The 27499-nt window shown below is 41.8% G+C and overlaps 2 protein-coding genes across 5 annotated transcripts; both read left to right on the top strand.

Annotated features, from left to right (window-relative positions):
- The first annotated feature begins 222 nt into the window (after window positions 1–222).
- Window positions 223–25034, top strand: LOC125233287 (probable RNA-binding protein 46). 4 transcript variants are annotated; one of them, XR_007177842.1, is made up of 9 exons: window positions 223–395; window positions 992–1149; window positions 1479–1676; window positions 1777–1870; window positions 2343–2605; window positions 3514–3614; window positions 13893–14011; window positions 16718–16809; window positions 18149–18190. XR_007177842.1 is itself a non-coding variant. In XM_048139245.1 (7 exons), exons 1-7 carry the CDS (start codon window positions 2587–2589, stop codon window positions 24902–24904), a joined length of 792 nt encoding a protein of 263 aa, XP_047995202.1. In that variant the 5' UTR covers window positions 2451–2586; the 3' UTR covers window positions 24905–25034. The 4 variants fall into 4 exon arrangements, 3 of the variants coding, with proteins under 3 accessions (XP_047995202.1, XP_047995201.1, XP_047995203.1); XM_048139245.1 differs by lacking the exons at window positions 223–395; window positions 992–1149; window positions 1479–1676; window positions 1777–1870 and adding exons at window positions 18746–18928; window positions 24740–25034 and having other exon boundaries at window positions 2451–2605; window positions 18149–18261; XM_048139244.1 differs by lacking the exons at window positions 223–395; window positions 992–1149; window positions 1479–1676; window positions 1777–1870; window positions 2343–2605 and adding exons at window positions 18746–18928; window positions 24740–25034 and having other exon boundaries at window positions 3333–3614; window positions 18149–18261.
- LOC125233503 (paternally-expressed gene 3 protein-like) lies at window positions 25022–27130 on the top strand. The gene is made up of 14 exons (XM_048139545.1): window positions 25022–25059; window positions 25111–25218; window positions 25270–25377; window positions 25429–25536; window positions 25588–25695; window positions 25747–25854; window positions 25906–26013; window positions 26065–26172; window positions 26224–26331; window positions 26383–26490; window positions 26542–26649; window positions 26701–26808; window positions 26860–26967; window positions 27019–27130. Exons 1-14 carry the CDS (start codon window positions 25022–25024, stop codon window positions 27128–27130), a joined length of 1446 nt encoding a protein of 481 aa, XP_047995502.1.
- The last annotated feature ends 369 nt before the right edge of the window (window positions 27131–27499 follow it).

Genomic DNA, 27499 nt, shown 5'->3' on the forward strand with positions numbered 1-27499 from the left:
TTGTCAGTAGAAAGGGCGTCAAATTTTAAAATATTGGACTATTTTAATGCTTTTAATATATTTGCATAAAAATATATTTTATTTCAAGCCTTTCTAACTAATATTTACAGTATTACTAATTTCATTGAATTGAAGCAGATTTTTTTTTAATTCGATACCAACTAGTTTTACAAATAATCATACAGGATTTTGATTACCACGATTTAAAAATAAATAATCTTAAGTGATGATAGTAAACAAAAACATTTTAAATTTTATGATTTTTACTTCTTCTTTATACTGTATCTTATTGATAACGGTTCCAGTCTCGACGCTGAAAACTACAAAATCGCTCTACGATATGGCCGATGATTATGAGGACGACAAAAATTTTGCTATTGCGATTTCTGAAAAAGGTTTGCGCAACTTTTTCTAACTAAAGATAGTGACTTTAAAAATACCTTTTTAAGGGCATATAGACACATGAATAAGAATTCCACAGCATTATTTATTTTAGGTAGGGATATACATATAATAGACGTAGAAACGGCGTCAAATAAGTATCAGGATATTCAGGATTGCATAATTGCAAAGCCTTGTAAGAGAAGCCTGCTACAGATTTTTGGTTCAATTTAGGTTCAAATTTCATTAGACAAACTCCATTACGTTTCAGATAAAGATAATTTCTACGATGATTTCTATCTAGAAAAAGATATAGAATATAAACATGAGTTATCCATGGACATTATATTCTATGGACCCCCTGAATCATTCATGAGGCTCGACGCTGAAACTATACTTCATATTTTCTCTAATATAAGACTGAAACATTTAATTCCAGTCAACAAGGTTCTCCAAGCTTGGGACATAATTACCGGTAAGTATACCTAGTCAAAACAAAGGTCAACGCGGGGTGGAATCTTTGATTGATTGGGGGAAAAAAAACAAAGTAGGTTACGAATCTTATCTTATGATCAGCATAAATGCCACAATGCTTAAAATTTATTTGTAGATGGAAGGACGGCTGCCTATTTACATGGAAGAGAATTCTTAGCTTTTGGACCGCTATTGAATTTTGTCCCGGAAGAAGATTTGTACTATGTTAATATGGGAGACCGTACCGTTCGATCTTATTTTGCTCGTTTCAGCGAAGACTTACACTTTCGGAAGGTAGACATTATACACATTATTGTACTGTTTATCAATATTATTGAAATACACTACTGTTGCAAAATTTGCACCCAAAAATTACTATTCGGTAATTTTTTCAGTATTTTTCAATCAAGAAATTCTTATATTTGTATATAACACCCCGTCGTTTTTGCGTCGGGGGTTAAAAACTAATTCATACTACAAGTCTAAGTATTAATTGATTCGCCTTGGTAATGCTAAGCCCAGATTTTTAAAGAAGATAACATCTTATAGTCTTACTACTACTTAATCCAATGTAACATGACAGTGACAGGTGATATTTAATAGTGGGAGTCGTTTGGTTCCAGTTTGGTATATTAGTAGCAGCTTATAGACGTTATTTTGGAAATACCTGGTACTTAAATTCAACCTCTGTAAACGAACTAGGCTACATGATATGCGGATTTCCACCAGAAGAGCTCAGAAAGATTACCCCGGCGATTATGAGGGATCTTAAAACATCAGTTCTAGGAAAATTGAAGAAATGTAATGATAAACAAGTTCAGGTAAAAGTTCTAAATGAGAATTCAATTCACAAGATAAAACTACAACGCTATAAATATACCTCCTCTTATCATGATAATTACTTATTGTTATTTCTTTCAGACTTTATATGAATTAGCCATACAGCCCGAAGTCTTTGGTGAGCCGTACAGATGGTCGTCACATGAAGTTAGCCGAATGGGATCATTACTTAAATGTTAGTAAACACTAATGTGTATAATGTTAATGTTTCATGAATGTTAGCCGTCACTGACATTGTCCTCTCTGTTTTGAGAAAAAAAAGGGAAAAGTTTTTTTTTGTGGCTTTTAAGTACATTATCGTAAGTTCGTACCTAGGGAACTATTGATACTGGATATTAACGGAATCGATTGGAATAAAGGTTTTAATTCACAAGCAATTTGTATGGAAAAAGGTTTTTTTCGATACGTGGCTTTTCTAGTCAGAGCTTTTTTGCTCACATACTAAGCTTTTGATCCTTGTTAGGAAGTGCACAGTATGGTATCAAAAAAATATCATGACCTTTTTCTCACACCCTGTACCTATGTATCTTTCATAATCTGTAAATGTTAATATTAATTAATTGAATATCGAGGACAGATTTTCCAATACCGTTTCCGCGGTACTGCTCACATTGACCTGATTAACCCATTGTATTTTTCCCCATTAGGCATTCCTGCAAATCAACTAAGCTCTATACAATTAGAAGCAATGCCAGCAATAACAGAAGAAGTTATTAAGCAATTTCGTCAGCAAAAATTGACGCAATTCACGAAACAGCAAATTATGAAAATGCAACCATTGACACGGAGAATTTATATACTAAGAGTACAGTTATTATCTAGTTTTGATGTTAACGAACTATCAAAACACGCTGCAGTTAATAATAATGAATCAGTACTTTTATTAATTGTATGCTTTCTTTATGTTATGGTAATAAAAATATATGTACACTAATTATGAATTTAATTAGTAAACGATCTAATAAAATAACTGACGATTTCACGAGTGCTATAGCACGAAGTATACTTCGTCTAAACATATTGTATTGTAATGTTAACCTCAGAATTTGAAATGTTGCCAATTGACACATATTGATATATTATGATAGAAACTTGATAATATAAAAGTAGGTAAGAAAACATTTACATTTTTAACAATGAATGGGAAGCTTTAATGAACTTTCGTATACCGTGCGCTATGAAACGTGCGCAAAACTATGAAAGCGAACCAAATAATAATAACAATAGCTCGTGTGCGTAAAAAGTGTAATGAATTCTAAAATTATCTAACCGTGTGAATGCAACCTTAGCTAAAATTATTTTTCTTTTAGAATTTCAACAAGTAATAAACAATATAACGACCATTTCTTTTTTCAAAATATAATAAAATAATATGACTATCAATCCTTTTCGTTTCCGGTGCCTAAAGTACAATATCTATTAAAGGACGAGTTTGTGTTGTTGTTTATTAATAACATAGTTCATTTTTTACAAGAATAAATTAAATAATGAATAATCATTTTATTTCAATACATATACAAAAAGTACTAAAAAAACTTAGTAGTTATTCATTTGATCTTTTTCCAAAAACTTCTGAAGGTCGAATCCACCATTTTGGTTTTAATTTCGCCATTTTCTATTCTTGTCAAAATATCGGAGAAATCGTTTCTTTTTCTTTATGCGGTGTACGCATCGTTGTAGTGCTCCTTAGTAAATATTTTCGAAACTATTATTTAAGATTAATTAAATTTATATTGGCTAATATGCCTCCTGTTAAGCATTATTCGTGTAGTGAAGTAAATCAACATGAATTGTCATCGAGATTATTATCTCTAACAGAAAATAACACATCTTATACACTTACGCAAATTAATGGACAGAGGATCTACAGGAAAGCTCCTCACGCGTGGTCTGGGCCGGAGCCGTCTAGGAATTGTGAGGTAAGTTTCAATTTCGTTATCGTTACATCCACATTTTGAATTGAGGCGCCACGATGTCGCCAGGCTGCTAGACGCTCAAACTCGAGACTGATTGGCTTTTCTTGGAAACACCTGTTTGATAATAATAATAATAACTAAGTGTATCCGTATGTACATAATTATACAAAGTGTAGGATGTCTCTATGTCTATTCCATCACCACTATCAGACTGTCACCACCACCAGTATACCAGCTGGTTAGAGTAGTTAGATTTTTTGCTATTGTTTTGTGAGTTGTTCAAGAGGCGCTGTAATTTTCCCGCCTTGCCGTATGGTACCCTTGAATTCCATGATGCTTAATGTATTTGTTAATGTTCGGAACTTCGGAATGAACCTAGCTTATGTTAATGTTATTTCATTTACATTTTTAATTAGTTACCATTTAGTTAGGTACGTTCTGCGTCGTCCAGCATCTACCAAATAGGTTAATTCGTTCGCGCTTAGCGGCTTCATTGAATTACTTTTATTAACTTATTAATCTTATTATTAATGCATTAAGTAATAAGTACCTACATGTGTAGTGTTATTACATAATCTAAACGACCTGACCTTAGCATGACCTACTTTTTGGTTAGGTGTCTAACGTGGGGCTAGCATAGTGCAATGCAGTTTGGGCCATTGTGTTGATTTGCGTCCCTTCTACAATTCCTAACAAATAAATCTAGGGCTGCGGCTGCCCCCGTCAAGACGTGCCAAGCGAAGCGCAAAGGCTCGACCTACGCCGTGTCTTGCGTGGGCGACGGTCGCGCGACCGTCGCCGGCGCGTCTCATACTTCCATATCGATAAGGTTTGATTTCGTATGCGTCGCATCGCCGTCGCGCGACCATCGCGCGACCGTCGCCCACGCAAGCCACGGCGCTATACCTCGAATCGAAGCGTAAAATAGATATCAAATAACATCACTTGGATATTTTTTAGGGTTCCGTAGTCAACTAGGAACCCTTATAGTTTCGCCATGTCTGTCTGTCTGTCTGTCTCCGTCCGTCCGTCCGTCCGTCCGTCCGTCCGTCCGTCCGTCCGTCCGTCCGTCCGTCCGTCCGCGGATAATCTCAGTAACCGTTAGCACTAGAAAGATGAAATTTGGTACGAATATGTATATCAATCACGCCAACAAAGTGCAAAAATAAAAAATGGAAAAAAATGTTTTATTAGGGTACCCCCCCTACATGTAAAGTGGGGGCTGATAATTTTTTTCATTTCAACCCCAACGTGTGATATATTGTTAGATAGGTATTTAAAAATTAATAAGGGTTTACTAAGATTGTTTTTTGATAATATTAATATTTTCGGAAATAATCGCTCCTAAAGGAAAAAAAAGTGCGTCCCCCCCCTCTAACTTTTGAACCATATGTTTAAAAAATATGAAAAAAATCACAAAAGTAGAACTTTATAAAGACTTTCGAGGAAAATTGTTTTGAACTTGATAGGTTCAGTAGTTTTTGAGAAAAATACGGAAAACTACGGAACCCTACACTGAGCGTGGCCCGACACGCTCTTGGCCGGTTTTTTTAAGTGTCGGCACCCTAATCCCTAATGTCCTGCGCGAATCGCAAAAACCTCATCGCCGGCCTAGCAAAATTGACATTCGTTCACACTCCGAGGCGACCGAAACGCAAATGGCTCTGGCCCGCCAATATGGACGAGCGAATGAGATGACTACAGTGACTTACTACACGCTACGGAGCGTGAACGATTGTACTTTTGGCTACGGGGCTTGAAAGCGCAAATTCGTGTCCGAGAACAGCGAGAACGCATTTTTAGATTCCCATCCCAGCCCATACTGTAGGTACCTTGATAAAGGCGACTTGTTTGCGGCTAATGCATAGGTTTATAATGTGTTTATCTAACTGAACTAAGCCCGATTTAGATAACTTGCGGTTTGATTTGAGCATGATAATTTAGGCTTGTGCCGTTTCGTTCGTTGATCGGAGCGCTCCGATCTCTATAGACGGAGAGCTGGCAGGATTTTGGAGTAGGTCCTTGAGGCAACCTGGAAAGGTGCTCAGATGCTTCTCTGATCATAGCCAACATCAGGTCTGCAAGTCTGGCAGCTGGGGAGCGGGGCTTTATCGAGCTATGAATTTTTAAAGATTTAATTTTTTGAGGCCCAAAAAAGGTGTTTGAGGCAACCTGGAATTATTAAAAAGTGAAAATAGAGTTCCTCAGAAGTCGCATAGTATTTATGCCAGATCATTTGGCCGGGTCCTTCACCGTGCCAGAACGGTACAAAGTGGTAAAAAAAAAAATTCCAAAAAAGGTTCTTGAGGCAGTCTGTCATTTTTACCAGTGAAAGATGAGGGTCTAAATAGCCATGGAAAAATAATGCCATGACATGAGGTGGGGTCCGTACCCTGCCATTCGATCTTGAAAGTCATTTTTTTAGTTTTTCGTAAATAACTCGTAAACGGTGGCCCACAGCAAAAAAATATGTTAAACAGAAAATATCTACATAAAATTTCCTACAAGAAAGGTTATGTACGTTTTTTCGATAGGATCAATATATAAACGGATAATTTAGTAAGAAAGTTTTTTTAATCGATTACATGCTCCGTTTTTCGTCAATACCTCGTAAACGGTGGCCCACAGCAAAAAATTATGTTAAACAGAAAATATCTACATAAAATTTCCTATAAGAAAGGTTATATAACTTTTTTCGCTAGGATCAATTTTTTAGTTGGAAAGTATTTTTAAATAAATATTTGAGCCGTTTTTTGTTGATAACTCAAAAACGGTGGCTCACAGGCAAAAATAATGTTAGACAGAATTAATCTACATAATATTTTCTACAAGAAAGGTTCTATAAGATTTTTCACTAGGATCAATATTTTAGTTGGAAAGTATTTTTGAATAGATTTCATGGGCCATTTTTTGTTAATAACTCGAAATCGGTGGCTTACAGCCAAAACTAATGTTTCACAGAATTAATCTTCATAATATTTCCTACAAGAAAGATTCTATAATATTTTTCGCTAGGATCAATATTTTAGTTGGAAAGTATTTTTCCAACTTCCCGGACCGCCGGCGAGTCGATCAGGGACGCTCCGGGCCTTAGGCCCTACGCGGAGCTCGGCCTTCGGCCTTCGCTCGGCTCCGAAGCTCCACCGTCGGGCCTTCGGCCCGCCGGTTACGCTTGTTTAAGACACTTTTGTAAGGAAATTGTATGGGAGCACTTTATGCCCGCAGTGAAATTACTTGGATTTGGCCCGGGTGGGAGCCTAAAGGTGAGCTCCGTTCCTGCGGCCCTCCGCGGGGTCGGCCTTCGGCCTCCCACCCTGAAGCTCGCCCTTCGGGCTCGCGAAAATACTAGAAAAATTTATTTTGCCACAACGGCGGCCATCTTGGATTTTCGATAAAAATTTTTTGACATTTGTATTCTAGGGGCCCATACCTCTCCGCATGCAAAATTTCAGCGCGCTCGGACCAACTTGAAAAAAAAAAAGTCGGCCATTTTGAATTTTTTGATGCAACTTTTTTCTACTCGGGCTCCTGTATGACATTTGATCGAGCACCCCCCGGCTATCTCTTACGGTTTAAATATACAAAAAAAGTGGAAATTTTTTTCACATTTGTAGCATTTTTCAAAAAATTTTTATATCATTTTATTCTAGACCCTAGAGAGATTCTATGACCAAAATCTGAGCACTCTAGGATAAACTTGAAAAATCGACAAAAAAAAAGTCGGCCATTTTGAAAAAAAAAATGGCGGCTTCAAAAACTACCCAGGGTCTTCTATGACATTTGGTCGAGCACCCCCCAATATCTCCCCCGTTTAGCCAGGCCGTCCAACATTTTTTGACCCAAGAGTCGCAGACCAGATTCCATTTTTTTCCCACACGTCTCCCCGCTCCCTCTATACAAAGACACTTCGACCGTCGAAATCGGTTTAGCCGTTATTCAGATATAGGGAGAGGTTAGAAATCAGTGGGGTTGCAGCTATATATAACACCGTATGCCTGTTTGCCACCCACGGGATCAAGATTTGTTAAGTCGCAGTATACAGCATTTCTCGGAACTATCTAGCTACTTACGAAAGCAAGGAGCGCCGGACGATCGAACGCAAATCCGTTGTCTACGAGCGCTCGGCGCAGACTGAGCGGGCCCGTATCAACAGTGTATTTTATTCGAATTTTAGGTGCTTTAAAAAAATGTCTGTCGACAGAAAGGTATGTCCTATATGTATAATTTTTTTCTTATATGTCAACAAGAAGTTCTAGTTTAGGATAATATTATTTAAGAGTTACAATAAATGCAGGAATCGCAGGAAAAATACATAATGTAAACCTCTTTTTATCGAAAAAATGGGGAAGATACGGAAGGTTATTTATCCACCATTTCAAATAAATCTTAAAATGTCAAACTATGATTACCTCGTACAGCACGATAGACGATATAGACGATAAAATAGCAGGCCGTCCATCGCACTATTTGTAAGTGCGATATCCGGACGGCCTGATATTTTTTCGTCTATCGCGCGACCATGCTTCCCGTGCTGGATATAACAAATAGGATTGTGATTTGTGATCATTTATTACCCCAAATTACATATATAACAGCACAATCACGATTCTAAACGAGTGATCCCACTACGAAATTTGAAAACGTCTACCGAAAAAACTGATTTGTTTTAAGTATAAAAAAACATATTTTAAAATATTATATTATGATTAACTAGCTTCAGATATGTTCTTTTAGAAACATTATCAGTTTTTTAATAATCACTTACTTAAGTATAGTTTCATTATAGTTTTGAATGAAAAATGTTACATTTTGCAAAAAACGCTCTTCTTTAGGAATAAGGCCTCTTAACCTTGGTTGATTCCGTTTCGCGCTACTTAGATAGAGGGATGCAGGTGGACGTGCTGTACTTTGATTTCAAAAAAGCCTTTGATCGCGTAGATAACGACGTACTCTTAAGCAAATTATGCAGCATTGGTTTCTCGCCTAAACTGCTTTGCCTTTTTGCTAGTTATCTACGTGATAGACGGCAATATGTGCACTTGTGCAGCACGGATGCTTTGTATCGAGTGCCTACCCCACCCGTTCCGGGGTCAGTCAGAGCTCTATTCTGGGTCCTCTGCTCTTTGGTGTTATGGTCAATGATCTTGCCTTGGTGCCTAAGCATGCGCAATGCCTACTCTATGCTGACGACCTGAAACTAATTTACAGGGTCCAGGAAGATTCTGACTTACAATCTTTACAAAGTGATATTGATCGGGTTTATGAATTGAGTCTTGTAAACAAACTTCTGAAACTTCAGTTCAAAGATTCCCACCTTAACTTTCATGAGCACATGACAATGCTTGCTGCAGACTGTTACCGCAGGCTTGGGTTTGTTGTCCGCAACGCCAAAGAATTTGACAATCCCAGGGACACAAAGCTTCTTTATACTGCCCTGGTGAGAAGTAAGCTTGAGACAGCCTCAGCCGTTTGGAATCCCCATGAAGCGCCCTACATCCTGCTGCTCGAAAAGGTCCAAAAAACATTTTTGCGTTTCTTTTATAAAAAAATGTACGGGTATTACCGATTCTTGTACCCAACAAAATTCCTTTTGGGGACGTTGGGTTTCTTCACGTTAGAAGTTAGGCGTAATGTCGTGCTGATGTCTGTCTGTTCTCTTTGTGACGAAATATGCTTTTCGTGAATGTAGGCACCCCCTACTGGCGGTGCCGGCCGCTCGAACCGTGTTTTGCCGCAAGTAACCGCTAGTTCGTGCACTGCAAATAGTGAATGAGTTTTTAGACGTGGCACCTAATGTTGATATTCTGGCGAGCAGATGGGCGTTTATACGCGTTTATATCGCATTATACTCTAATTTGCTTCTGACATACGCATTATACAATAGTAGGGCAATTTTCACGTCAGCGTCACTGAATTGTGCGGCTGTTCTCATGATAAAATCTAACGTCTTGTTAGCCTTCTTGCAAATGCTTATGATGTGATCGTGCATGTTGAGCTTAGTATCCAACCCAATACCAAGATCTTGGATGGCGGAAACGTGCTCCAGCGGAACGCCAGAAAGATGGTAGCTCGCTGTGATCGGGTTTTTTGACCTAGTAAATGTGATGGCTTTACATTTCTTAGCGTTAAGCTCCAGCTTGTTCTTAGCGCTCCACCGTGACACTGTATCCACCATCTGCTGGAGAAAGTCGCAGTCCAAGGAACTATCTATTGGCAACATTAACTTGAGATCGTCAGCAAAGAGGAGAAAATGCGCCCCAACAATACTACTGCAAAGGTCGTTTACCATAATAAGAAACTGTGTCGGACCCAAGTTGCTCCCCTGGCTAACTCCCGAACGCGTATAATATTCTCTAGACCGGAAGTTCGACATTTGCACGTATTGGCTACGATCTTTCAAGTAATTAGCAAAAAACGACAAGAGCTTTGGGGTGAAACCGAGTGCTGCAAATTTCTGCAGTAGTACGTCATTGTCGACCAAGTCGAATGCCTTTTTGAAATCGAAGTATATCGCATCTACTTGGTGGTGCGAGTCCATCTTTTCCAACATGTAATCAAAAAAACAGATATGGTTCGTGGCAGTAGACCAGGCTATACGAGCGTCATGTTTATTTAATATTTAATTTTGTGTTACTTGTTGTAATGTTTATTTAAAATTCACGGTGCTTTAGTTTTGTATACTGTCATACTGTGTAATTTTCTTTGTGTAAATAAATAAATAAATCTATTTAAATATTATTGATCCTAGCGAAAAAACGTACAAAACTTTTATTTTAGCAAATTTTATGTTTGTTATTCCCGTTGAAGATTGATTTAGCTGTGGACCACCGTTTTCGAGTTATTTGCAAAAAACGGCTCGTGTAATCTATTTAAAATACTGTCCTACTAAAATATTGATCCTAACGAAAAATCTTACATAACGTTTCTTGTAGCAAATATTATATAGATTATTTCTGTTTAATATTATTTCTGGTAATGGGGCACCGTTTTTGATGTTATTAACAAAAAGCGGCCCATGTAATCTATTTCAAAATATGTACTTTCCAACTAAAATATTGATCCTAGCGAAAAAACGTATAGAACCTTTCTTAAAGGAAATTTTATGTAGATTTTATTCTCGTGAACATTTTATTTAGCTGTGGGCCACCGTTTACGAGGTATTTACAAAAAACGGCTAATGAAATCTATTTAAAAATATTTTCCAACTAAAATATTGATCCTAGCGAAAAATCTTATAGAACCTTTCTTGTAGGAAATATTATGAAGATTAATTCTGTATATCGTTATTTTTTGCTGTGAGCCACCGTTTTTGAGTTATCAACAAAAAGCGGCCCATTTTAAAATACTTTCCAACTAAAATATTGATTCTAGCGAAAAAACGTATACTTAGAACCTTTCTTGTAGGAAATCTTATGTAGATTTTTTTCTCGTGAACATTTTATTTAGCTGTAGGCCACCTTTTACGAGGTATTTACAAAAAACGGCCCATGAAATCTATTTAAAAATACTTCCCAACTAAAATATTGATCCTAGCGAAAAATATTATAGAACCTTTCTTGTAGGAAATATTATGAAGATTAATTCTGTGTAACATTAGTTTTGGCTGTGAGCCACCGATTTCGAGTTATTAACAAAAAACGGCCCATGAAATTTATTTAAAAATAATTTCCAACTAAAATATTGATTCTAGCGAAAAATGTTATAGAACCCTTCTTGTATGAAATATTATGTAGATTAATTTTGTGTAACATTAGTTTTGGCTGTGAGCCACCGATTTCGAGTTATTAACAAAAAACGGCCCATGTAATCTATTTAAAAATACTTTCCAACTAAAATATTGATTCTAGCGAAAAATGTTATAGAACGTTTCTTGTGGGAAATATTATGTAGATTAATTCTGTATAACATTATTTTTGGCTGTGGGCCACCGATTTCGAGTTATTAACAAAAAACTGCCCATGAAATGTATTTAAAAATACTTTTCAACTAAAATATTGATTCTAGCGAAAAAACGTATAGAACCTTTCTTGTAGAAAATATTATGTAGATTAATTCTGTCTAACATTATTTTTGGCTGTGAGCCACCGTTTTTGAGTTATCAACAAAAAACGGCCCAAATATCTATTTAAAAATACTTTCCAACTAAAAAATTGATCCTAGCGAAAAAAGTTATATAACCTTTCTTATAGGAAATTTTATGTAGATATTTTCTGTTTAACATAATTTTTTGCTGTAGGCCACCGTTTACGAGGTATTGACGAAAAACGGAGCATGTAATCGATTAAAAAAAACTTTCTTACTAAATTATCCATTTATATATTGATCCTATCGAAAAAACGTACATAACCTTTCTTGTAGGAAATTTTATGTAAATATTTTCTGTTTAACATATTTTTTTGCTGTGGGCCACCGTTTACGAGTTATTTACGAAAAACTAAAAAATTGACTTTCAAGATCGAATGGCAGGGTACGGACCCCACCTCATGTCATGGCATTATTTTTCCATGGCTATTTAGACCCTCATCTTTCACTGGTAAAAATGACAGACTGCCTCAAGAACCTTTTTTGGAATTTTTTTTTTTACCACTTTGTACCGTTCTGGCACGGTGAAGGACCCGGCCAAATGATCTGGCATAAATACTATGCGACTTCTGAGGAACTCTATTTTCACTTTTTAATAATTCCAGGTTGCCTCAAACACCTTTTTTGGGCCTCAAAAAATTAAATCTTTAAAAATTCATAGCTCGATAAAGCCCCGCTCCCCAGCTGCCAGACTTGCAGACCTGATGTTGGCTATGATCAGAGAAGCATCTGAGCACCTTTCCAGGTTGCCTCAAGGACCTACTCCAAAATCCTGCCAGCTCTTGGACCACTAGGCTTGTGTCGTTCACGAACTATGAACTGTTAGGAATAAAATCCCATCAATGACCGAAATGAACTAAATCTTTCCGTGGTCTGAGAATCGGTCTTTGCTCATTTAGTTCAGTATAGGATCGGCGAGCGCGAGCGGTTTGGATCGAGAACGAATGTGTGACGCCGACCGAGAGCGAGAGCTACTTAGCAGAGCAACAAAAAACCGGCCAAGAGCGTGTCGGGTCACGCTCAGTGTAGGGTTCCGTAGTTTTCCGTATTTTTCTCAAAAACTACTGAACCTATCAAGTTCAAAACAATTTTCCTAGAAAGTTTTTATAAAGTTCTACTATTGTGATTTTTTTCATATTTTTTGAACGTAGGGTTCAAAAGTTAGAGGGGGGGGACGCACTTTTTTTTCCTTTACAAGCGATTATTTCCGAAACTATTAATGTTATCAAAAAATGATCTTAGTAAACCCGTTTTCATTTTTAAATACCTATCCAACAATATATCACACGTTGGGGTTGGAATGAAAAAAAATCTCAGCCCCCACTTTACATGTAGGGGGTACCCTAATAAAACATTTTTTTTTTAATTTTTTATTTTTGCACTTTGTTGGCGTGATTGAAAAAGTCAAATTTCAGCTTTTAGTGCTTATTAAATTATCGGACGGACGGACGGACGGACGGACGGACGGACGGACGGACAGACAGACATGGCGAAACAACCTTTCGGCCCGGAATGTTACTATCTGTGGACTATTCGTGTCACTTTGACACTATTCGGTCCTATTCGTTCTGATCTTTCCGACCGCAGTGGTCGCTGGTCTGGCTGAACTAAATGAGCAAAAGACCTAAAAGAGCGAACTAGTTCGTGGGAGCGATTGAACGAGATCGGAGCGCTCCGATCAACGAACGAAACGGCACAAGCCTACCGATCTCGTTCAATCGCTCCCACGAACTAGTTCGCTCTTTTAGGTCTTTTTGCTCATTTAGTTCAGCCAGACCAGCGACCACTGCGTACCTGCGACCAGTAACCGAAGTTTAATATGAAAACTTGACGTTTTTTTGTAGCTCTGCTAAGTAGCTCTCACTCTCGGTCGGCGCAGTCACACGCTCATTCTCGATCCAAACCGCTCGCGCTCGCCGATCCTATATGTACTGAACTAAATGAGCAAAGACCGATTCTCAGAGCACGGAAAGATTCAGTTCATTTCGGTCATTGATGGGATTTTATTCCTAACAGTTCATAGTTCGTGAACGACACAAGCCTACATGATATGATGATAAATCATAAATATAGCTATGTACCGAAAGTCACGTGTCATTTAGGGACTGTTTACACGGCGCGCGAAATCGCATGCGATTTTAGGTACCTAGATTGCGGACCGTCTAAATCAGCCTTTATTGACGACGCCGTGTTGTTCAGGTGTTCATCGGCCGCATCCCACACGACTGCTTCGAGGACACGCTGGTGCCGCTCTTCCGGCAGGCCGGCGAGTTGTTCGAGTTCCGACTCATGATTAATTTCTCGGGATGGAACCGCGGGTCAGTATGAAAACCACTATTATAGGCTGGAATCAAGTTGGAACTCCACACGACTGCTTCTAGGAAACGCTGGTGCCGCTGTTCCGGCAGCCTGGCAAGCTGTTCGAGTTCCGACTTATGCATGATCAATTTTCTTGGGATGGAACCGCGGGTCAGTGTGAAAACCACTATTATAGGCTGGTATCGAGTCTAAACTCCGCACGATTGCGTCGTAGACACACTGATGCCTAAGTTCCGGCTTCGGCATGCCGGCGAGCTGCTAGGGATTCTCCAAACCTATCGACGCGGAATCGGCTCCTAGTCGACCAAAATTCGCACGTTAGTATGAAGGTAGGCGCTTGCGCGTCGGACAGCCGATTTCATGCGTATGCATGTTCATAACTAACGAGCGATTTTTGGTCGGTGAAAGCCAATTCCGCGTCGATAGGTTTGGGGAGACCCCTTAGAGTTCCGATGGGTCAAATCGAATACATTTCGAACTTCATATGTTTCAATTTCAACCCAAAACGGTTCGCAAACTTATGTGGCCAAGTCGGTTCAATTTCTATCGTTTATAAGTATACATAGTGCTAAGGGCTACGCCCCGTGCTCTTTATTTTTGTTATGAGTGGGACTGAGGACGCAGTATATAAGTAAAAGCAAGCGGGAAAGAGCGCTCTACTCAGGTGATTCTGTAGGGTTACCCTCATCTGGCAGAATAGTTTTAGTCAGAAACACACTTTGCATATGTTTCGCAGAAGCACTATCGGTTGAATGGTCATTCTGCAGAAAACTTGGTTGGCATTATCACTACCACCCTCGCATAAGACACATTAGGCAGAATATTGTTTTACAGAACATTACTCGACTTTGATTTAGCATAGTTTTATAATACCATAATAATCGTATAGCACATGAGCAGAATTATTACACGCTATCAAAAAGGAAATACTGCCCCAGAGTCACCGTTAGGTGCAACGACGAGCGAAATGAGGAGGAGTGTTAGGTATCTTGCATCCCCAACACATCCAACTCGCTATAAAAAAAAAAAAGCAAACTGCAACATTATGCAGCCTAAATATTATGCACAAATATTATCTGCGAAAGTATTGTTCGACTAGAAGACTATTATGCACATCAACATTATGACAGCAGACAAGTCGGTATTACAAAAATCTGCGAAATGATTTATGCCAAAGCATATTCTGCGTAAGATGTTTCTGCCAATCGTGACTTCTGCCAAGAACTTTTATCATCACAGGCCTTTGCGTCTATTGCAGACGATTTACACATTGCTGCTTCGACAACGGGTTTGGTGACTGTGGAGGCCGATTCGCGAGCGGCACGACCTGCCACATTTTTGAAGAACTTTTATACGAATCAAATATATGCGAAAAAAGTTTCTGTAAGACAATAGTGAACCGATTCTGTAAGTTAGATATCGCCGCCAGATCGGACATTTCGCAAGAAGACGCGGCCATCCATAGCAAACCATGTTTTCTGCCAAATCGATCTCTTTAGGCTCGTGCGGAATAGAACCTTGTAGTTTAGTAGATAATGGTTCACTATTATCTGGCAGAAACTTTTTCGCATATATTTGATTTGCATAATAGTTCTTGGCAGAAATACCTTACGCAGAATATGCTTTGGTATAAATCATTTAGCAGATTTTTATAATACCGAATCGTACATTGGCATAATGTTGATGAGCATAATAGTCTTCTAGTCGAATATTACTTTCGCAGATAATATCTGTACATAATATTTAGGCGGCATAAAGTTGCAATTTGCTTTTTGATAGCGAGTCAGATGTGTTGGGGATGCAAGATACCTAACACTCCTCCTCGCTTCGCTCGTCGTCGTACCTAACGGGGGATCTGAGACAGTATTTCCTTTTCGATAGCGTGTCATAATTCTGCTCTTGCTATACGATTATTATGGTATATAAAATTATGCTAAATCAAAGTCGACCAAAGTAATGTTATGAAATACATGAGATGATTTTTTTTGGAAACACATTGTAATATTTTGTAATCAATATCTGTGGTACAATTGCTCAAAGGTTAACTGGAAGAGATCCCTTAAAGGGATAAGTTCGCCTTTGTACTTGTAATAAGCTCTTTTTCCTGTGTGTTGTATTATTTTCTGTACTACTGTGTGTTGTACTACTTACTACTACTACTACTACAATTTAGTGGTATTTTTGTTTTTCGTGGCGCTAGAGGCGCTAAAGCACTAATAAAATAAATCCGCCAAATAATTGAACAATTAGCCAAAAAAGGTAAATTGTCCCACATAAATAATTTTATTATTTACCACATTAAGAAATAATCATGATCAAATGATTACTTCGCGGAATAGGAACACGGATTACGCGGATCTACGGATTAGAAAAGTAATTTTCTTGATTTTGATAGTTCAGATTTCCCAATTTCGTTACTATAGGGAATGTTACGGCAAAGTTTTGCGCTAGAGTTCAATTCGCGACGATCCATCTCATGATCAATTTACAAATATTGTAAAAACACCGAGCTGAAACGAACCAAGCCGCCAGACAGTAGGTAGCTATTGTACTCATTTCATTAGACTGTCACGAAATCTTGGCAACTGTATGTAAAAGGTCATCATTTTTCAAATTTTATTATTCACATCAAATTGCCAGTAGTTACTAAATACCTAAGTACGCTTAGCTTTACTAAAACTACTACAATTATTGTGTTTACACAGGTACGCGTTCGCTATGTATACGACCGACGCGGAGGCGAGCAATGCTATACGAATGTTCAACAACTACATGATCAGGCCCTCTTGGCAACTTGGTAAGTGAACAACAGATTGTACCGCGAGACACTCTCATTTCCTTTTCCAAAGTGCTCCTCCTGACGCCTCTTTATCACTTATCACCTTACCAATGCGACCATCCTGAAATTAAACCACAGGTACAAGTAGCGGCACGTAAGTTTAGCGTTAATGTGGAGGGGATAGCTGCACATGGGGACGCATACCCTTCGCCCCCCCTGTAATCCCCCCTGTTTTTTTCTAATACTACGTCGGTGGCAAACAAGCACACGGTCTGCCTGATGAAAAGCGGTCACCGTAACCTATGGACGCCTGCAACTCAAAGAGTGTCACATGTGCGTTGCCCACCCCATTAGAAACTTGTACACTCCCTTTTGCTGTGTTAAGTATAAGTACACAGCAAATAGGAGTGTACAAGTTCCGAGGAGGGTTCGGGTTGCCGACGACTCAAAGGACAATAGACGGAACACTGGCAGCCTTACTCACCGGCAGGAACACAACACTATGAGTAGGGTCTAGTGCTATTTGGCTGCGGTCTTCTGTAAGGCGGAGGTACTTCCCCAGTTGGGCTCTGCTCTAGATTTGAGCGAGACGATATCCGCTGTGCTGTGCCCTACCACACAAAGCGGAATATCATTCGCTATGCCCTACCTCCTACCAAAACCTGTTTTTGACTTCTGCGCAATAATGGGTCAGCGCCAAACTTACGTGCCGCTGCTTGTAGCGCGTGGGTGCATGACCTTGCTCCATTTTCCCGGTTTCCGATAAGGTGTATAGTTTCCTAAAAATAATTATTAGGAAAACCGAAAGGCTGTGTTCACTACACTACCACACCTCGGACAATGGCGATCAAATATATGAAAGAGGCGCTTTCCTTCGCACACAGTCTAAGCTCGTGTAGGTGAACGCGTACCATGCTTGTATGAGCGAGATAAGACAGGTCGCGTTTTTGACAGGCCGTAACTGTGAGGTAACCGAGAGCGGGTTGGCGGCAGCGGCGCTTTCAGCTGAGAGTGGGAGTGGCCATACTGTATGATAGTACTCTTTATTGTACTGTGACACTACACACCGTCCGAGCTGCTTTGTCCTGGCTATACTACGGGAGGCGGCTTGATCGATTGTGTGTGGACCTATAAGGGACCATCCACACTCATAAGACGCATGTCTTGCGGCGCGCAACGGACGTCTCCGCCACGCCGCCTGAATGTAATTCAAAAAACGTCTCCTCAGTACATTTTGTGTAGGAAGGACGTAAGACGCGCCTTAGGCGGCGTGGCGGCGGCGTGGCCCGGTTGCGCGCGCGAGGCACGCGACGCCTAAGTGGGGACGCTGCCTAAGGTTAACCGAAGTTGTTTATAGGTGTGTGCCCGTCCATCAACAACTGCCGCATCTTCATCTCACGCATTCCGCCGACGCTGTCTTCGGCGGAGATCGTGCGACTCCTGTATGAGCTAACGGACGAGGTGGTCGAGGTATGTTCCATTTTACTGTGATAATCTTTCTGCTGATGTGGATTCCAATGAATACATTACGCTACAAGTGCCGAAAAGAGGGATTTCGAAAGAGTGGTTAATTTGACACGAGTGAGAGGATTCCCTCTTTGCACTTGTATGGTACGACGTTTTACAGTGCACATAGCCATTTAAATTTTTGACATAGTTGCTTAATGAGCTCATTACCTAACTAGTCTTGTAATATAGCACTATAAGATGTATTCATTAATTATTTTCGATTTCTGAAGGTGAATTCTATAGATTGTGATGCGAGGTTTGTTCTTGTCAACCAAAGTGTCTTGTTTGCGAAGCGTTCTCGCACAACAATACTATTATACTTGTGTATATCGTATCGTTGGTTGTCGTCGTAAGCTACAACAAAATTACCTGTTTAAGCTTCCTTAGCTGTTTCCTATGCATTCTCCAGATTCGAATGTATTTTGAAGAGATATTTATATTGTAGGTACGCGTCCGTCGCTCAGTAGCCTCCAGCGCGGCCATAGTGGAGTACAAGTCGCACCGCGGGGCCGCCATGGCGCGCAAGGCGCTGGTGGCGGCCGCGAACGCCGCGTGGGGCTCCGGCGCGCGCCCCGCCGTGGACTGGTCGCTGCCGCAGTCGCCGCAGCTGCTCAAGCAGTACCGCGAGGTGAGTGCACTAGCCTTTCGTATACTCTAGCAAGCCAGCGTGGAGTACGAGGTGATGGGTACCTACCTACATGAAGTCCAGCCAAGTGGTGTAAAGTCGCCATTGGATATCACTCAGCCCAGCCGAGTCCAGTGACGAATTCACGATCCGTGGTGAAATCAAAGATATACGAGATAGATATGTGATCCACATACAAACTTTCATCCACTTTGACGACCGGTCTGGCGCAGTTGGTAGTGACCCTGCCTGCTACGCCGCGGTCCCGGGTTCGAATCCCGGTAAGGGCATTTATTAGTGTGATGAGCACAGATATTTGTTCCTGAGTCATGGATGTTTTCTATGTAGGTATATAAGTATTTATATATTATATACATCGTTGTCTGAGTACCCACAACACAAGCCTTCTTGAGCTTACCGTGGGCCTAGGGTTGCCAGACGGTCGGGATTCGGCGGGATTCTCCCGATTTTTAACATGTGTTCCCGAATCCCGACAAATTAGAAAAATGTCCCGATTTCTCGTACCCACAACACAAGCCTTCTTGAGCTTACCGTGGGCCTTAGCGATTATTTCCGAAAATATTTATATTATCAAAAAACGATCTTAGTAAACCCTTATTCATTTTTAAATACCTATCCACCAATATATCACACGTTGGGGTTGGAATAAAAAAAAATATCAGCCCCCACTTTACATGTAGGGGGGGGTACCCTAATAAAACATTTTTTTCCATTTTTTATTTTTGCACTTTGTTGGCGTAACTGATATACATATTGGTACCAAATTTCAGCTTTCTAGTGCTAACAGTTACTGAGATTATCCGCGGCCGGACGGACGGACGGACAGACAGACATGGCGAAACTATAAGGGTTCCTAGTTGACTACGGAACCCTAAAAATCTGCTAACAGATTTTTTCAGCATTTTTTGCTTTAGATTTCTCTATCCAAAAGTAACCAATGCCAGGTAACTAATATCGCATCAACTTAATTCCTGGTGAAGTAGATATTTGGAGATACGTCTACATTTTCATTGTTTCACAGGAATCGCTTTTCAGATATGGGATAAGATTTTTTACTTGTTGTTCAAAATATCGTGCATAAATGGCCTCAGTCAATCTGTGTAAGAATGTCCTATAATATGAGACCTGAAATCCCGAAAAAAAATATTTTTCCCCGAAAAAACGTAACGTGGGCCCAGTCAAGGAGAATACTATAATATAAAAAAAAAAACGTAACCCCTAAGGAGAATACAAAAAACGCCGAAATCACTTTTAGGTATTTATATTGATTACCTCTTTACCAAGTTTCAACAGCAACTGACTTGGCACCACTACAGAAGAGTAGAGGGAGATAATATATATGTATATATACGGAGCATCAACGATCAGAAGAATTGGGCGCGTTAGGTAAATGTAAAGTGTGGTGATTCAGGTCATCGGCTTGCTTTGAAAAATTCTAACATAGCCCGTTTAGTTCATAGGTCATGTTTGGTATCGTTTTCGAGTAAATCAATAACGTAGAATTCATTTTTGGTACTAAAATTATGATTTAATGGTAAATAAAATAAAAAAAAATTTAAAGTTTGAAATTTTCATCTACGATTCACAAATTCAAGTCATCATAAATGTCAAACTGTTTGCTTTTTCTACAAATAAAAAATATGATATGAAAGCCTATTTAATATAGATTATGAATAATATAACTTTTACCCACCTTTACTAACGTTAAGTTTCATAAAAAAAACTTTAAGCCGCGCGGCGTCGGGACGCCGCGAGCGTAATTTTAAAAAACTCTATTAGAACCCGTTTAGCTATTAGGTCATATTTAGTATCGTTTTCGAGTAAATTAATAACGTAGAATTTAGAAATAAAAAAAAAAAAAACATTTTCTGTGAGTTGCAAATTCAAGTCACGATAAATGTCAAACGGTTTGCTTTTTCTATAAATATAAAAATATGATATTAAAGCCTATTCACAAAGGATAGTACGCGTTCACCTACGCGAGCTTAGACTGTCTGCGGGGAACGCGCCTCTTTCATATATTTGATCGCCAGTGTCAGAGGTGTGTTTTTTTTTTTTTTTTTTTTTTCTTTATTTAAAGAGCTTTGTCACTGTTGTGACGATGTCGCTCTGTACAGATATAAACAATACATTTTATCGTCTACTTAATCCTAACGCAACAAGTTTATACAAACTTTTTGCATCCTCAGATAGTGGTTGCCCCAAGATTTGGTTGCAACCCCCAACTTCAAATAAGGTTTTATTCTTGAAATCTTTTCTCGCACTTTCGTTCCGGACACATTCCATGATGATATGGTATGCATCTTCCAAAATATCACATTCGAGAGGTGTGTTAATGCATAAATAGAAAAAGATTCATTATTATTGACGTGTCGACAACGGCAACACTCGGGTCGGACCACATGATCTAAAGACCGACTGTACCTGTTATTTATTCATTGTAGTGAATCCTGAAAGAAATTTATATAATAGTATTTTATACAATCGTGATATAATACAAAACTTTTCAGTCGAGTACCATGTGTAGTACGGTACGAGAGTGAAAAGCTTAATTATATCACTATTGTATACAATACTTTTTCTACGAGTCATCATCTTCATCATCAATGGACGGAAATATCACCATTCATGCAAGTTAAAATTAATGTCAATAGAGTCGTTCACCGTTGTATCAACATCGAATTACCTAGCAACCCATTGTTTGTAATAACCGTCTCTGATTGGCCGATAACGCGACAGATAAAAAAATGTGTTTCAGATGCAGGAAAATTTGCCAGGTATCGCAAATTAGTATAGAAATTGTATGAAGTTCTATTTTTGAAATTATTATAGTTAACTAAAGTCAATTATAATGAGCTTATTATAATTGAGTCGGAACTGCCATAGAGTATCCAACACTGAAAAGTTAGCACTTATAGTTTAGTCTGTGGTGTCCTAATTGACAGATTACTCATACTCATACTATACATTCCCTTCACAAAAACATAGCTGGGTACATATGGAACTGCATAAAAAAGGCTCTACCCTCTTTATGCAGTTGCATCGGTTTTTGCAACCTGATTTACATTTACATCTTGTAACTTCTAAGCATATACTGGCCACTTCAGTGTTGTCTGACCAGTGTGGTACCCATTCGTCTCCTTCTTCCTTCCATCCCCAAGAAGACGCACTTGGCAAATTTTGGTGTGGCACCAACGCCAACGCCTGACTCCAAACAAGAACGCCCTGAGTCCCATTTCTCAAAACTGAAAGTTACAAGTTACAAGCGGAAGTCTCTTTCCAACTTGTCATATTAGACATTGACAACCAGTTGAAAATTGTAACTTGTAGCTTCGAGAAATGGGCCCCTGGTACACTGTGCACAGTATATGCTGATCCAAGGCAGCCTCTGAAGGAGGTATGTTCTCCAATTGTCGATCTTTTTTGGTACCTAAAGAGGTAGGTACTTCGACCACTCATTCACCGTTGCGCAACGACTTGGTCTGAAACAATATGTGCATTATCATTTTAGAGTCTACAACTATCAAATTACAACTTTTTGGTGGATCACGTAACCTTCAGTATTACACACGTTACGTATCATAGAAAATTATTACAAACTTTAGTAGAATCTGATTTGCCTCTGATATTGCTCCATCTTGTAATAGTTTGACACCTTGAGTGGCCTGGCTAAGCTTCAAAGCCAAAAGAAAACGTTTCTAGATTAGACATACTATGGGATAGGTACGATAAACGCAGCTTGAAACGATCAACAAGGGAGAAACATGGCCACCCAAGGCTTCAAACTATTACGAGATGGAGCAATATCATAGATAGGCTAATCAGATTCTACTAAAGTTTGTAATTATTTTGTATGATAGGTAAGTGTGTAATAGTGAAGGTGATCCACCAAAATGTTGTAATTTGATAGTTGCAGAATCTGTTTAAATAAAATGACAATGCACATATTGTTTCAGATCAAGGGTCCTTACGCAACAGTGAATGAGTGCCGGAAGAACCTCTTTACTAGAAAACATCGACACTTGGAGAACATACCTCCTTCCGAGGCTGCCTTACTTCATCATATACTGCCATTTGTCTAAGACTGGGGCTAAAGACATGCCAACCACACCCTTGCTGCTGACGCATTAGGACACCACGGACTCCACTGTCAGTCTATTGCTGGCCGAATTTTGTGACACACTGCACTTAACGATTTAATCCGCAAGGCTCTCGGCACAGCGAACATGCCGACAACCCTCGAACCTGTCGGCTTGTCAGCAGCAGACGGAAAGCGGCCTGATGGTTGCTTGCTTTTGCCTTGGTTTCTGGGACGACCCTTGGCGTGGGGCGTGACCTGTGTGGATACCTTGGCTCCGTCCAACGTCTAACGCTCGGCCCAGAAACCAGAGACTGCTGCTGCAAAACGCCCAGTTTAAACGCGCAAATATGCATTTTTAAAAAACAACTACATATTTGCGGCAATTGCATTTGAAACATTTGGACCATGGTCATCAGACACCAAGCAGTTCGTGAAGGAAGTTTCCACCAAACTTGTCTGGGTGTTTGGTGACATAAGAGAAAAAGCAAACGGTTGACATTTTTGTTGACTTGAATTTGCAAATTATAGATGTTTTTTTTTAATTTATTTACAATTAAATTATAATTGTAGTACCAAAAATAAATTCTTTGTTATTAATTTACTCGAAAACTATATCAAACATGACCTAATAGCTAAACCGGGTCTAATAGAGTTTTTAAAATAGAGGTATTTTAAAATTACGCTCGCGGCGTCCCGACGCCGCGCGTCTTAAAGTAATTGTTTAGTGGAACTTAACGTTTGTGAAGGTGAATAAAAGTTATATTTTTTATAATCTATATTAAATAGGCTTTTTTATCATATTTTTTATTTATAGAAAAAGCAAACAGTTTGTCATTTATGATGACTTGAATTTGTAAATCATGGATGAAAATTTCAAATTTTTAATTTTTTTTTAATTTTACTTACCATTAAATTATAATTTTAGTACCAAAAATGAATTCTACGTTATTGATTTACTCGAAAACGATATCAAACATGACCTAATAGCTAAACGGGGTCTAATAGAGTTTCTAAAATAAAGGCATTTTAAAATTACGCTCGCGGCGTACCGACGCCGCGCGTCTTAAAGTAATTTTTTTGTGGAACTTAACGTTAGTAAAGGTGGATAAAAGTTATATTTTTTATAATCTATATTAAATAGGCTATCATGTCATATTTTTTATTAATAGAAAAAGCAAACAGTTTGTCATTTATGATGACTTGAATTTGTAAATTATGGATGAAAACACAAATTTTTTAATTTATTTTATTTTATTTACCATTAAATGATAATTTTAGTACTGAAAACGAATTCTACGTTATGTATTTACTCGAAAACGATACCAAACATGACCTATTAACTAAACGGGGTAAGTTAGAACTTTTCAAACCAAGCCGAGTGAAGCGGTACTTTGACCCCCCCTCCCGGGCCCCAGGGGGGAGGCTCCCGAAGGCTCCCGATCTTAATCGGCTTATTTTGATATAAGGAACAACTGTGCCAAGTTTCATGCTTTGGTCAAAAAATTTAAGGTTTTTCAATAAACTCCCCAACTATCACGAGGAAGCGTCATTATATTTCGTTACGCAGTTTCGCCCGAAGTTAGTTTTTAACCCCCGAGGGCCCCGACGCAAAAACGACAGGGTGTTATAAGTTTGACGTGTCTGTCTGTCTGTGTGTGTCTGTTTGTGGCATCGGGGTTTTTTTCAAAATGTTAATGTTTTGTGTTGTGTAGGTCGGGCGCTGGACCCCCGAGCGCGGCGTGGAGCTGACCCGCGTGCCCGAGAGCGGCGCCTACTCGCCGCCCATCGCGCCCTCGTACACGCTGGAGCCGTGGTCGCAGGCGCGCCGCCTGCGCATGATCCACGAGGCCTCGCGCCGCCACCAGGCGCAGGAGTGAGTATACACTCTCTACAACATGTAGGCTGGCTGCTCGGCTCCTGAGAGCGGCGCCTACTCGCCGCCCATCGCGCCCTCGTACACGCTGGAGCCGTGGTCGCAGGCGCGCCGCCTGCGCATGATCCACGAGGCCTCGCGCCGCCACCAGGCGCAGGAGTGAGTATACACTCTCTACAACATGTAGGCTGGCTGCTCGGCTCCTGAGAGCGGCGCCTACTCGCCGCCCATCGCGCCCTCGTACACGCTGGAGCCGTGGTCGCAGGCGCGCCGCCTGCGCATGATCCACGAGGCCTCGCGCCGCCACCAGGCGCAGGAGTGAGTATACACTCTCTACAACATGTAGGCTGGCTGCTCGGCTCCTGAGAGCGGCGCCTACTCGCCGCCCATCGCGCCCTCGTACACGCTGGAGCCGTGGTCGCAGGCGCGCCGCCTGCGCATGATCCACGAGGCCTCGCGCCGCCACCAGGCGCAGGAGTGAGTATACACTCTCTACAACATGTAGGCTGGCTGCTCGGCTCCTGAGAGCGGCGCCTACTCGCCGCCCATCGCGCCCTCGTACACGCTGGAGCCGTGGTCGCAGGCGCGCCGCCTGCGCATGATCCACGAGGCCTCGCGCCGCCACCAGGCGCAGGAGTGAGTATACACTCTCTACAACATGTAGGCTGGCTGCTCGGCTCCTGAGAGCGGCGCCTACTCGCCGCCCATCGCGCCCTCGTACACGCTGGAGCCGTGGTCGCAGGCGCGCCGCCTGCGCATGATCCACGAGGCCTCGCGCCGCCACCAGGCGCAGGAGTGAGTATACACTCTCTACAACATGTAGGCTGGCTGCTCGGCTCCTGAGAGCGGCGCCTACTCGCCGCCCATCGCGCCCTCGTACACGCTGGAGCCGTGGTCGCAGGCGCGCCGCCTGCGCATGATCCACGAGGCCTCGCGCCGCCACCAGGCGCAGGAGTGAGTATACACTCTCTACAACATGTAGGCTGGCTGCTCGGCTCCTGAGAGCGGCGCCTACTCGCCGCCCATCGCGCCCTCGTACACGCTGGAGCCGTGGTCGCAGGCGCGCCGCCTGCGCATGATCCACGAGGCCTCGCGCCGCCACCAGGCGCAGGAGTGAGTATACACTCTCTACAACATGTAGGCTGGCTGCTCGGCTCCTGAGAGCGGCGCCTACTCGCCGCCCATCGCGCCCTCGTACACGCTGGAGCCGTGGTCGCAGGCGCGCCGCCTGCGCATGATCCACGAGGCCTCGCGCCGCCACCAGGCGCAGGAGTGAGTATACACTCTCTACAACATGTAGGCTGGCTGCTCGGCTCCTGAGAGCGGCGCCTACTCGCCGCCCATCGCGCCCTCGTACACGCTGGAGCCGTGGTCGCAGGCGCGCCGCCTGCGCATGATCCACGAGGCCTCGCGCCGCCACCAGGCGCAGGAGTGAGTATACACTCTCTACAACATGTAGGCTGGCTGCTCGGCTCCTGAGAGCGGCGCCTACTCGCCGCCCATCGCGCCCTCGTACACGCTGGAGCCGTGGTCGCAGGCGCGCCGCCTGCGCATGATCCACGAGGCCTCGCGCCGCCACCAGGCGCAGGAGTGAGTATACACTCTCTACAACATGTAGGCTGGCTGCTCGGCTCCTGAGAGCGGCGCCTACTCGCCGCCCATCGCGCCCTCGTACACGCTGGAGCCGTGGTCGCAGGCGCGCCGCCTGCGCATGATCCACGAGGCCTCGCGCCGCCACCAGGCGCAGGAGTGAGTATACACTCTCTACAACATGTAGGCTGGCTGCTCGGCTCCTGAGAGCGGCGCCTACTCGCCGCCCATCGCGCCCTCGTACACGCTGGAGCCGTGGTCGCAGGCGCGCCGCCTGCGCATGATCCACGAGGCCTCGCGCCGCCACCAGGCGCAGGAGTGAGTATACACTCTCTACAACATGTAGGCTGGCTGCTCGGCTCCTGAGAGCGGCGCCTACTCGCCGCCCATCGCGCCCTCGTACACGCTGGAGCCGTGGTCGCAGGCGCGCCGCCTGCGCATGATCCACGAGGCCTCGCGCCGCCACCAGGCGCAGGAGTGAGTATACACTCTCTACAACATGTAGGCTGGCTGCTCGGCTCCTGAGAGCGGCGCCTACTCGCCGCCCATCGCGCCCTCGTACACGCTGGAGCCGTGGTCGCAGGCGCGCCGCCTGCGCATGATCCACGAGGCCTCGCGCCGCCACCAGGCGCAGGAGTGAGTATACACTCTCTACAACATGTAGGCTGGCTGCTCGGCTCCTGAGAGCGGCGCCTACTCGCCGCCCATCGCGCCCTCGTACACGCTGGAGCCGTGGTCGCAGGCGCGCCGCCTGCGCATGATCCACGAGGCCTCGCGCCGCCACCAGGCGCAGGAGTGAGTAAACATTATCATCATCTCGACTTAGTGCGTTTTCACATTATACGATCCGATATCGGATGTATGATCGATATCCCATACATTGAAGCCGCCATCTTTGATTTTTGCCTTTGAAATCCTTCCGACATCCGATATCGGATCGGATAGTGTGAAAACGCACTAACGCTTAGCTACCTGCTTACCATTAGGCGGCATCACTCACCTGGTATAA

Source organism: Leguminivora glycinivorella, chromosome 14, assembly GCF_023078275.1.
Source record: "Leguminivora glycinivorella isolate SPB_JAAS2020 chromosome 14, LegGlyc_1.1, whole genome shotgun sequence".
In the NCBI taxonomy this organism is placed as follows: domain Eukaryota; kingdom Metazoa; phylum Arthropoda; class Insecta; order Lepidoptera; family Tortricidae; genus Leguminivora; species Leguminivora glycinivorella.